Below are 11074 nucleotides of genomic sequence, written 5' to 3'. Positions count from 1 at the left end.
TCGTTTTTTTTTCACATTTTGCCCAATGTAGTAGAGTTAGTCATTGATATGAAAGTGCTTTATTCTCTTTTCCAGCAGTGCTTTTTACTCAGTTCATTATTTTCAGGCTTCGAGTGTGAACATCGTGATTGTTTGATTCCCTAGTCGCAGTTGAAAATTTCACTTTCTCCAATCAATAAAATTATATGATAAATTTTCTTTTTTCGTCTCTTTGTACATCTATATATATATACATGTTTGTCTAATATTATTTATAAAGCCTCAGTTTCCTGGCACCGAGGCACACAGCTGCGGTTGCGTTGTGTGACGCTGTTTCTCGTTTGTGCGTTGAACCAATTTCTTACTAGTTAACGAAGCTTGTGTTCAGTTTGTACATAATGAATAATACGTTGTTGTTTTTTTTAAGTTTTCTACCACTGATGGACTGTACATGGGTGAAAATTAAATGTTCAATTCAAGAAGTGAATTTGATCAGCTTAAACTCTGGTCAGAGTTTCAGGTAAATTCTGTGATATGCATATGCATAAATTTGGAAGATACTTTTGTAATAATCGAATTTCAGTTCTTGCAGCAAAACAAGCATATTTATTAATTAACATTTTCCATTCAGATGGACAGTCGATAAAGACGGTATATGGACAGGTGTTGTGCATCACCAAGTTTTGCGTGTGAGACGTGGCGACGGTTGTATTTGGCTGCAACGCATCGGTTTGTGCTTTGATTTCATCAATGTCTGCCTGCTTGGCATATTTGTTTGTGGGTCTTCGTTATTTTTTTTCTGTAGGTCGGTTTTCACGTTGCCAAATTGGGAAAAAGGACTGTTTGCGAGATTATTTCCAACTGGGCACGCCAATAGCGGACATGCACAGCCACTGGTCTGCACTGGACCCGAGATTCGCCGAAGCGCATCGACGTCATCCGGGCGTGCGTGTGTTGCGTCAGGATCCGTTTGAATGTTTGATTGCGTTCATTTGTTCGTCCAACAACAACATCCCGCGGATTACTTCCATGATTAATCGACTGTGCGAACGTTTCGGCGAACGAATCGTCGTCGGTCGACACAGCTATTACGATTTTCCCACTGCCGAAGCGCTGTCGGCCATGCATGCCGAAGGCTCCCTGCGCAGGTTGGGTTTCGGCTACAGGGCACGTTTTGTCGTGGAAGCGAGTCGTATTGTTCAAGACCGCGGGCGTGACTGGCTGCAGTCGTTGCGTCATTGCAGTTACGAGGTGGCCAGTGGTCAGTTGCAACGTCTGCCCGGTGTTGGACAGAAAGTGGCAGACTGTGTCTGCTTGATGGCGCTGGACAAAACTGACGCTGTGCCAGTGGACACTCACGTTTGGCGACTTACCCGTGATCATTATTTGACCAACTTGGATGATCGGCAACACCTGACTCCAGCTCTTTACAAGCAAATTGGTATGATATGTAGTAGCAGTAGTAGTAGTAGTAGTAGTAGTAGTGGTATGCATTTGTACACATTAGTGTATCATCAATCAGTGCATGAACAGTTTATTGCTATTCAGGTGATTTCTACCGCAAGAGATTTGGTAAATATGCTGGCTGGGCACAGACAGTTTTATTCTGCGATGTAGTAACCAAGAAAAAAGATTCTCATTGATCTATTATTATCATTATTATTGATTAATTGATTGATGCCATTGCATGTATGGTATGTATACATTTAATATTTATCTTGAAAATTTTTTTCTTTTTTAGCTTCAATCTTTATTTATTCTTGCTCTTCTATTCTTGCTTTATTTATTGTACAGTTTTTTATTCGTATGCATCGCAGACGAAAAAAATGGATAAGGTTTGTTCTTTGGTGAGAGAAAGAGAGTATTTGAAAATACATTTTTACTTGAATAAATTGCAAAGAAATGTATAGTCAAATTTCGAATTTACCACTAATCACTGGAGAACAAGAAGAAGAACTATGCCGTCAAAAAAACACAAAGTGCATTCAATTTAAGTTCAGCTCTACTCGAATTATCACAATTGATTGATTGGTGGGGTTAGTGGCTCTACGCTGTCGAAGAAGAATCCGCACACGCTGCTACTTTAATATATAACAGTAGCAGTAGCAGTAGTACAGCAAAAACTAAAAAAGCAGTGAAAAAATTCATCTGAAAAATTGATCATCGTTATAGATGAAAATCAGAAAAGATTTTTGAAAAAAATGACTGCAACCACACCCACGAGAAAAGCTATCTAGCTGCGTCGTCTGTCAATCAAACAAATGAAGTTCACATAATTAATTACTTGGCAAAGCGTATTATTATTATTATTATAGTTCTTTTAGTATAAAATTCATTCCATTCATCTAGAAGCAGAATCGACTGGACTATTATTATTGGACTGAAATCCAGTATACGTTCATCATCATCGTCATCCTTGCAACGGTTGTGATTCAAGTAAGCCGGTGGTGAAGATGCGCACCATGAATTCGCCTTCTTCGTTCGGCTGATATGTGCTCGGTATTAGCACGTAATTTCCAGGCGGAAGACGAAATCGACCGCACACTTCTCTCACATTGATAAACACTGGACTTCGTGCGCAAGATTTCATATTTGCCAATTGACTCCAGTTCAACGGGGAATCATTACTGTCAGCCTGAAATGTGAAAAGTTTAAATTATTTCCAAGAAAGCAAACAGAGGAAAAACCTCTCAGCATACTTCAAAAACAGCAAATCCAATTGGCAGCACATCCACCCCTTTGCAACGCAATTCTCTTCTGTATTTCTGCAACACGCCAAACACACAAGTGCACAAATCGTCCTGATCATTTGGATCCGCGTCGGTGAGAGAAATTCCATACTGCGGATTCATGGCAAAAGTTTCTATATTTATAATGCATCAAATTTTAATATACACCAAAGTTCATTTCAGTCAAACTTTTAACTCAAACAACCGCACACTACATACAACTAACTGACTAAGTTTTGTTTGTTTGCTTGTTCATTGTAACTGAAGCGGTTCGGTTCAAACACATCTATTGTATTTATCCTCCTCCATTCCATTCCTGTACAGTACAGTACAGTACTGTACTGTAATAGTAGTACACTACTCGAAGTAAAATCTACTTAACCGCTAGCTACAGTAACGAATTAAATTCGGGGAAAAATGCCATTCCTTCGGCAAATTCGATTAGAAGAACCAGGTTAAAACTGTTCATACATATCTGGGTTTATCTGTTCTATTTTAAAAAGAAAAGCACATACTTGGGAAATTTTTGCAACCACCAGCCGACTGTCCTTGTAGCCATGCGCCGTGATGAACACTGGTATTCCATTTTTCCCCATGAGAAACATGACCTGTCATTTCTGCAATTTCAGCCATCACTTCGGGTCCAAGATTGCATATTTCCAATTTTTCGAAATTTCGCAAGAAGTCGTCAAAACACATCCTGCAAAAGAGCAAATTGAAACCCAAAAATAATGTTATTACAGATGAAATAAATTCAGTAAGAAATAAAAAGACGAACCAAAATTCACCATCGTGCGCAACGCGTAGTTCAATCTCTTGCTTCACAGAGTCTGGAACTGATCGCCATTCACTGGACTGGTCACTCCAAGCGCCATTCCACTCCTGTGCACTACCCCACGGATTTCGCATACGTACCAATGCCACCTTTTCTCCATAATTAGTATCTAACTGCAAAAAAAGAAAATTTTTATCTATCAATCACAGATTGCAAAATTTCTATTCTAAAATGCAGTGTAGTTTAGAATTGAAACATATAGCAAGGCAAAACAAATGATAAAAATAAAACTTGCTCACCATTTTCACTCCGGTAATACTGTATGCGTGACCTTTCACTAGTCCATTGGGCAATCTAGCTTCCCAAATGTTTGGATCAGCCTGTACATTAGAACAAAATAATTAACTGTTTGGAAATTCCATAAATACATGTGTCTTGCTTACATCAATAGAACAGCCCATCAAAGATCCCAATTCGAAGGCTTTGAACACCATGGCCATTATATTACGTGGTGGGTCGTGCAGATCGATCAATTCTGTCAAACCGCCAGTGAAATCTTCCAACGCTTCCGAAGTTGTGCCGCCTTTCAACGCTTCATAACTACCATGAAGCCTGAAAAATTCAAATAATGTTTGAATTTTTACAAAAATTAAACAAAACCAAAACTTCTACTTGGCGTAAGCTTTTTCTAACAACGCGCTCCAAAATTCTTGATTCGACTGTGAATGCATGTACAACAGTTTACCATTGCGTACAGGCAAACGATCATCAATGACCACATCTATCCATTTGTCGTAACGCCAGAATTGAAAATGGAATATTCCAGCATAATTTTCTGTAAAACTTTGATCAGGTGGAACGACTCTGTAGAAGAGTTCATCACGCATAGTGAGCGCAGCCGCGGCCGCCAAAAGCCAACAATCTCCCAGCTCGCCTTGGATCACATCGAAACGGCTGTGTCCTTCAACGAACAGTTGTGGCTCTTGACAAAACTCCTAGAAAAGAATATTAATAATAATAATAATAATAACATCTTTACACGCAGAAAATTCTTCACATAAAATACTGGCTTTTTTTCTTCAGGGCAATTTCATACTTTTACACAAATATCAAAATAGAACAAACAAAACAACTTTAACAATAACTAGTTTTCTTAATTTATACATACAGTATATATATATATATAGGTAGTTTTTCTCAGAATGCATAAATTATAAATATTTGGGTAAAGTACTCTACTCACCCCTGGGCGCATCCATTCCACATTTTCGAACGAACGTCTGCTGAAAAACAACGATGACATTGAAGCTGGAAACTGTGAATCTTCAAAGAGAGTTTTATTTTGCAAACATTCGTCACGCAACGCATAGAAATCCTGCGCCAAACCCGGCGGAGGTCCTGGACCAGGAACAACGGGCCTTGGCACTGGAGTCGGATCTCTCGGTATGAAAGGTTCGACTTTGCGTTTAAATTTGCCCGAGATGATGTTATCCAAAATAATTTTTCCAATCTGACCAAGAACATTGTCTTTGCCACCTAAGCCGAAAATCAAATTTCCAGCAATTGCGCCCAAAATTCGTCCAGTTTCAGGATCGATGCCAAAAAATCGATGTGCGCCGAGACCGATAAAATGGCTTACTGTCTCGATTAAACCGCCCTTCAGCTGATCGACTGGTATGTTCGCTCCTACGTTATAAAATAGTACTATTTAATAATACAATTCCATTGATATAAATGTTTCGTCACCTTCACCACGATGACCAGGTCCACCATGTCCACCAAGAATACTTCCAATTACGCCACTAATAGCTGAAATATTCTACAGTTGGAAACAAGTTGTAATGTCGCTGCTATAACGTATACCTTTTCCCTTTTTACCACTAATCAAGTTTCCAATGAGGCCAGAAATTTGATCTCCGCCTCCACCACTATAACCACCACCGTGTCCACCATCTCCTCCGTGATAATCGCCAGATCCACCATCGTAACCTAAATTAATAAAATGAAAGTTGTTAATTAAAAGCTCGACGAACGCAAAATTACTCACTTGATCCTCCTCCACCCGAGCTTCCACTGCCATGTTTGTCCTTCTTCCTGCCCAAGAGACCACCAAGAATGTTGCCAATGTCTGAAATTCAATTATTTCACATGCCCATTTCATACTGTATTCATTAAAACGAATCTACCCTTTCCCTTTCCACCGCTGAACAATCCACCGATCGCATTACCAATATCTAAAACGACATTCAAATGAATACAACGACAATGATATCATAAACTGGCAAACCCTTCTTCTTTAAACCACTGATAACATGGTCAAATCCACTGCCGTGGCCACCTCCTCCATCACCACCGCCTCTATCGTAAGAGTCACCACCTAAAAGATAAGAAAAACAACAACATTAAAAAAACAGAAAAACACAAAACAATAGAAATTTATTAAAATGAAATAACTCTGAACAAATCAAGTAATGAAAATAAAAGTAATTATTTTCATTTTATTCATCTCAGCCACGTTAATTACAGCTATTTCACTGCAAGATGTACTTGAAAAAAAGCAATTTTATTTCTATTCAAATAATTTTGTAGCAAACCATGAATCTGCATTCAATTATGCAGTTCAACAATCTAATCGATGATGCGATGTAATTGAAATTTCCATGAAATAGAAAATGATGATTAATGTTCAAAGTTGGAAAAAATGTCAATTTACATAAAATGACATCCGTTCCGTCACGGCCCTGATTGACTGATCATTAAAAGTTGCTACTGTCGATCAGTGGTTCAATTTTATAATCTACTTCAATGTTTACTTTATTTATCGAAAGACAAATATTCAATAAAAAAGCAAAAATAACCGTAACAATAACAATTTTTTAATTCACATATTGACAAAATGCTTTGTCAAGTATGCCTCATTGATATTATTATTATTTGATGGATACTGATGAACAACAACTGCTGCACACAAAATTGAAACTATTCTATCAATATTACACGTATATTTTTATTAATTTGCACTGACTATTTAAAATCGAGAATAATAAAATAATCGGAAAACAATTCATATAATAAAAATATGATAATGAGCTAAAGTTTGCAAAATAAAACTGCCCGTTTATGCCAGACTTTATCGATTGCATTTCAAATTAATCTCTTCCTATTGTTGCTGCTGCTGTTCAAATGCAAACTTTTGCTGACGCAGTGCAGAAGGTCAAGAATGCTAATCTACACAACTTAAGCGAACAATACTAGGGTGTAAGTTAGTTATTTTTTCAACAATAACAACAACTCAGAAGCCAAACTTACCTGAATAACCTCCACCATGGGATCGACCTTTGCCACCGATCAGTTGGCCAGCTAGACCCCCGAGCACACCTCCTGCATCGCCACCCTTCATGATATTCGATGCAATGTTGCCAATAAGACCGCCGAACTCATCCGGCGACACAATCACTTGTTGGCATTCTTCGGATTCTTCTTCATCATCATATTCATCCGCATAACGATAATCGTGATCATCGCCATAACCTCTACCATCGTAATAGGCCATTTTTTCAATCTGAAAACAAAAAAAATGATAATACTTCAAATACCAAACGAATGTCATCGAAAATTAAAAAATCAAATACAATCTAATGCAGAAATAACAACGCGATTTAAAGTAACAATTAGCATTGCTGAAACGAAAGCAACAACAGCAACGCTGAAAGCGTTTTTCTGTTTTGCGCAGTGCAGCAAGCGAAACAGTAGCACAGAATCAACGCATTGTCAAAATAAACTTGACAAACCGGTAAGTTGAATAGTTTTACTGTCACTAACAAACAATAATTCATGCCAATTTTTGCTGAATTAGATGAAAAAATTCCCAATGTCAATCCAAGCAAATTTTCTCGACCTCAATTTGCAGCTATTAGCAGGCATATATGAACGTCATTTGCCAACTCACATCTGGCCAGCTGCTTGGAACATGAATGATTCATGAAAAAAAAGCAGGCAAGAAAAAATTTTCAAGTATACTTGGAAAATAATTTATGTTCAAAAAATACTTATACATTCGTGGATTTGGTTTTTCTTTTCACCGAACAATTAAATTGTGACAATTTATTTACGGCTAATAATTCAAATTCTCATAAACATCGCTATGAATGAAATTGCTTACTGTTCATTTTATACTCATTGTAACTTTGTTTATTAAGCAATAATACTTATTATTTTAAAAAAAATCAGTTTCTCCTTTTCTTAATTTGTAAAAAAAGAAATTTATCTAGTTCATTTGGATATTTGATGAACGTGACAATCATACAGTACTGTAACTTTTGATTTGCAAGATCAAGTAAAACGTTATCATACATGTTTTATTGCACGTGAACATGGAAGCTTCAAATGGTATGAGTTCAATTTTAAACATACGTCACAAAGATAAGATATTCTTTAAAAAATCAGCATATGATAAACTGTCTTAAGTTGCTTCTGTTTCATGGCAGTAGCTGCGTGGGAAAGTTCGTCAATTACGAAATTACGTCATTGTTGCGCCGAGTCGTTTCCTCACAGTTTCGTAGACAACATAACTAATGCAAACGGAGGGTAGAACTTTCAAGAAATTCGGAGTAAGACCACGATACAGGCCGAAAAAACCTTCCGTTTGCAAAATATATCGGAAATGCTCTGACATTGTTTCCGGTTGACAGGTTGGGGATTTCGCTAAAATATGTACATGTCGAATGATTTCTGAGCGATAATAATTTGAATATAACAAAGTAGGCGATCCTTTGAAACTAACCGTGAGCTTGAAGGCGAGTTCGAACCAGAGCTAATGGATAACTGGTCAGTTGTCCGCATATGCTGCTCAATGTGCCGCAAGCCATCAACACTAGTGGACTAGGATCATCACATTCTGGATGTTTTCTCATATACCACGCTTTTAATGTCTGTAAACTGAGAATATCTGAATACTTATCGACTCAATAAGCAATAAAACAGTCTAACATTTTGAAAAATTACCTTTGTATTTTATATACATGACAACATAAAGGTTGCTATAAAACATGCAAATCCACTCACTTCATATACTGCTAAATCAATGCCAGCATAAGGTATGATGCCGATTAAATTTGGCACATAGCCACGGTACAAAGCATGTATTCCTTCTTTACGATAAATCTGTTGGAAAGCATGCAAAATTCCTTGATTCATCTGACCGGTTTTTCGCAATGCTAATCGCGTCTTCAGAACCTGAAACCATATTCTGCAAAATTGAACTTTATCAAAAGTAAATTGACCCAAAAGACACAAACTTCAAGTGGATATATGAGCGTTTGAGCGGCACTACCAGCCAAGCTACCCGCCAAGAAACGTTCCAATAACGATAATTCATGAGAAGATTCCGAATTGAACTTCAGAAATGATTTCACCTAAATTTTGTTAAACATCACAACATTCATACAAAAGCTAACTTAATTTAAAATTAAAAAAAAAACTTGCCTGTTCGTATGTCATGAATTTAATCGCTGACTCTGGAGCAATTTTCATTACATTTACACCATTTCCACGCCACATACCTTTCAAACCACCTTCTTTTAACAGCATTTTAAAGCCCGTAGTAAACCGAACATTATTTTCAGCAGTAGCATGAACCTAAAAATCAGACTTTCCATATTTTCAAAATAAACCGTATATAATTATACCTGAAGAAAAACTTTAAGCCTATCTAACGGTGCTGTACAAGAACGCGACACTGTTCCAGCAGCTGCACCAGCCACTAAATGTTGCCACCAAGCACCGAGACGAAATTCATATTCAGAAAAATCTTCCGGAATTAAACTATCTTCACCAATATCAAATCTCTGCATAATTACCAAAATTATAATTTCTGTATTTTAGTATTCTAACATTTAAATTACATTTGCACAAACCAAAATTGTTAAAGCTGAACACAAAATTTTCAAATTACTAATTACGTTAAATATCATACAAAAAAATACATTTTTAAAAAATTAAATACGTACTACAATCATTTTCAATACGCTGCCAAATAGACTTGAGAGTTTATCAACAAAGAAATTGAATAATTTCAACAGTAATTGATTAATAGGATAGCTATTTTAAATACGTCCTACATTTTCATAAGATTTATAAATAAACTAATAAAAAATCAAATAATTTATAATTATAAACTTCTTACTCAACCAATTCAAATTTTTATTCATAAAACAAATCTCATATTCCAAACAGCACAAAAAGCCTATTTCTGAGGAGTACTGTTAAAGTGAATTGAAGAAAGAATTCATTCCAATTCTGGGCTAAAGGCGCATGCGTAATATTGTTAGAAAACTTCATGATTTGCGTTTTTATGTTTATGCATAATGTAGACGTGATTTATTCATTTTTTAAATTATTATATATTGAATTTTATGTTTTAAGCGATAAATGTTTACCAAATTATGCCGCCAGTGATTCACTATGTCGCTTGGATAAGAACATGGATAGAACATGAAATAATCTAAAAATTCATCTAATCCAATTCCTTCTTTGTTCACCGTGGCCATTCTTGAAAAAACGTTCAAATAGCAATATTCGATCATATATTAAATAATTTTCCATACTTTTTAACAATCTTTTGAGCTTGAGTGTCGCTAATAGGCATGCCCAGCTCAACAAAATAATTCTTTATTTCCACCGAATCTAGGATGCCTATATAATTATTCAAACATTAATTAATTTATTAAACTGTTTGTCATAAATGTATATACATAAGAAGACACTGATTATTTACCATCCTGATTTCTGTCACAGTCATTGAAAACAAGCGTCAGACGTTGCTCATGTTCAAGCATGTAATGAACAAAATCTGCAAAGCTGAGAGATTCACCGTGTTTTTTATTGGCTTCCTCCATTATATTCTAAAAAAGTTCAAAATACTTATGTTCTTTATCAATAATTAACTTATTTTAATTTATTAATTTGTTTTAAAAAGGTACAATTTTACGTACAAATCAGAAATATTGCCATTTTATTTTTCATTTATAATGTTCTGATCACCAAATGTGTTTATATGAATTAATATAAAGATTTTCATATATTATATTCTTCATTTTGGGCAAACAAGCCTTTCGTACGACAAAGAGAAAAGAAGCTTCTTACCATAGCATAACTATGCCGATGCTGAACTGTTGGCATACGCTGGTTTAACGCGTAAATTAAATCTTTAATGTTAACCTTTCCATCTCTGTCAAGATCTAATTTATTATAAATATCTCGAAATCGATTCTCTTGTTCTTCTGACAGTGGATAAAAATGAGTTGGCAAGACTTTCACACCCGTCCCTCGGCCGTGTTCTAATGGATCGTTTGTCGTATGCTTCTCTACATCTGGTCCTTTTGATAGCTGAGCTGAGCTAAACCATTATAATTTCTGAATACTTCAATTGACGCAAAAATGTTTGTAAATTTGAAAAGATTACCGCTGCGACATTGCTTCCCACTAGGTGATACAGTTCATTTGATATTAGATTTCAAAGCATAGCATTATAAATAGCATGCAGCATTTCAAAGCATTCACAGACGAATCTATACGAAATCAGATACGCTGT

General features: G+C 36.1%; 3 protein-coding genes across 3 annotated transcripts; 1 reads left to right on the top strand and 2 right to left on the bottom strand.

Annotated features, from left to right (window-relative positions):
- Positions 1–419: 419 nt before the first annotated feature.
- Positions 420–1973, top strand: Tsp_03775 (N-glycosylase/DNA lyase). The gene is made up of 5 exons (XM_003374531.1): positions 420–499; positions 611–708; positions 785–1577; positions 1721–1814; positions 1890–1973. The coding sequence occupies exons 1-5, from the start codon at positions 420–422 to the stop codon at positions 1971–1973; spliced, it is 1149 nt and encodes a 382-aa protein (XP_003374579.1).
- Positions 1974–2389: 416 nt separating this feature from the next.
- Positions 2390–7036, bottom strand: Tsp_03774 (calpain clp-1). Its single transcript, XM_003374530.1, has 13 exons — positions 6793–7036; positions 5771–5860; positions 5531–5611; positions 5347–5472; positions 5230–5292; positions 4727–5169; positions 4156–4478; positions 3927–4095; positions 3783–3863; positions 3487–3656; positions 3224–3408; positions 2679–2842; positions 2390–2614 (listed from the first exon to the last, which is right to left on the bottom strand). The coding sequence occupies exons 1-13, from the start codon at positions 7034–7036 to the stop codon at positions 2390–2392; spliced, it is 2364 nt and encodes a 787-aa protein (XP_003374578.1).
- Positions 7037–8002: 966 nt separating this feature from the next.
- Positions 8003–10956, bottom strand: Tsp_03773 (EF hand domain containing protein). The gene is made up of 12 exons (XM_003374529.1): positions 10946–10956; positions 10627–10879; positions 10259–10385; positions 10089–10176; positions 9921–10032; positions 9183–9329; positions 8964–9120; positions 8922–8938; positions 8781–8897; positions 8548–8718; positions 8267–8414; positions 8003–8187 (listed from the first exon to the last, which is right to left on the bottom strand). The coding sequence occupies exons 1-12, from the start codon at positions 10954–10956 to the stop codon at positions 8003–8005; spliced, it is 1533 nt and encodes a 510-aa protein (XP_003374577.1).
- Positions 10957–11074: the final 118 nt, after the last annotated feature.

The sequence above is a fragment of the Trichinella spiralis genome (assembly GCF_000181795.1).
Source record: "Trichinella spiralis strain ISS 195 chromosome Unknown Scfld5, whole genome shotgun sequence".
Classification (NCBI taxonomy): Eukaryota; Metazoa; Nematoda; class Enoplea; order Trichinellida; family Trichinellidae; genus Trichinella; species Trichinella spiralis.
This window is presented reverse-complemented; position numbering and strand designations above follow the sequence as displayed.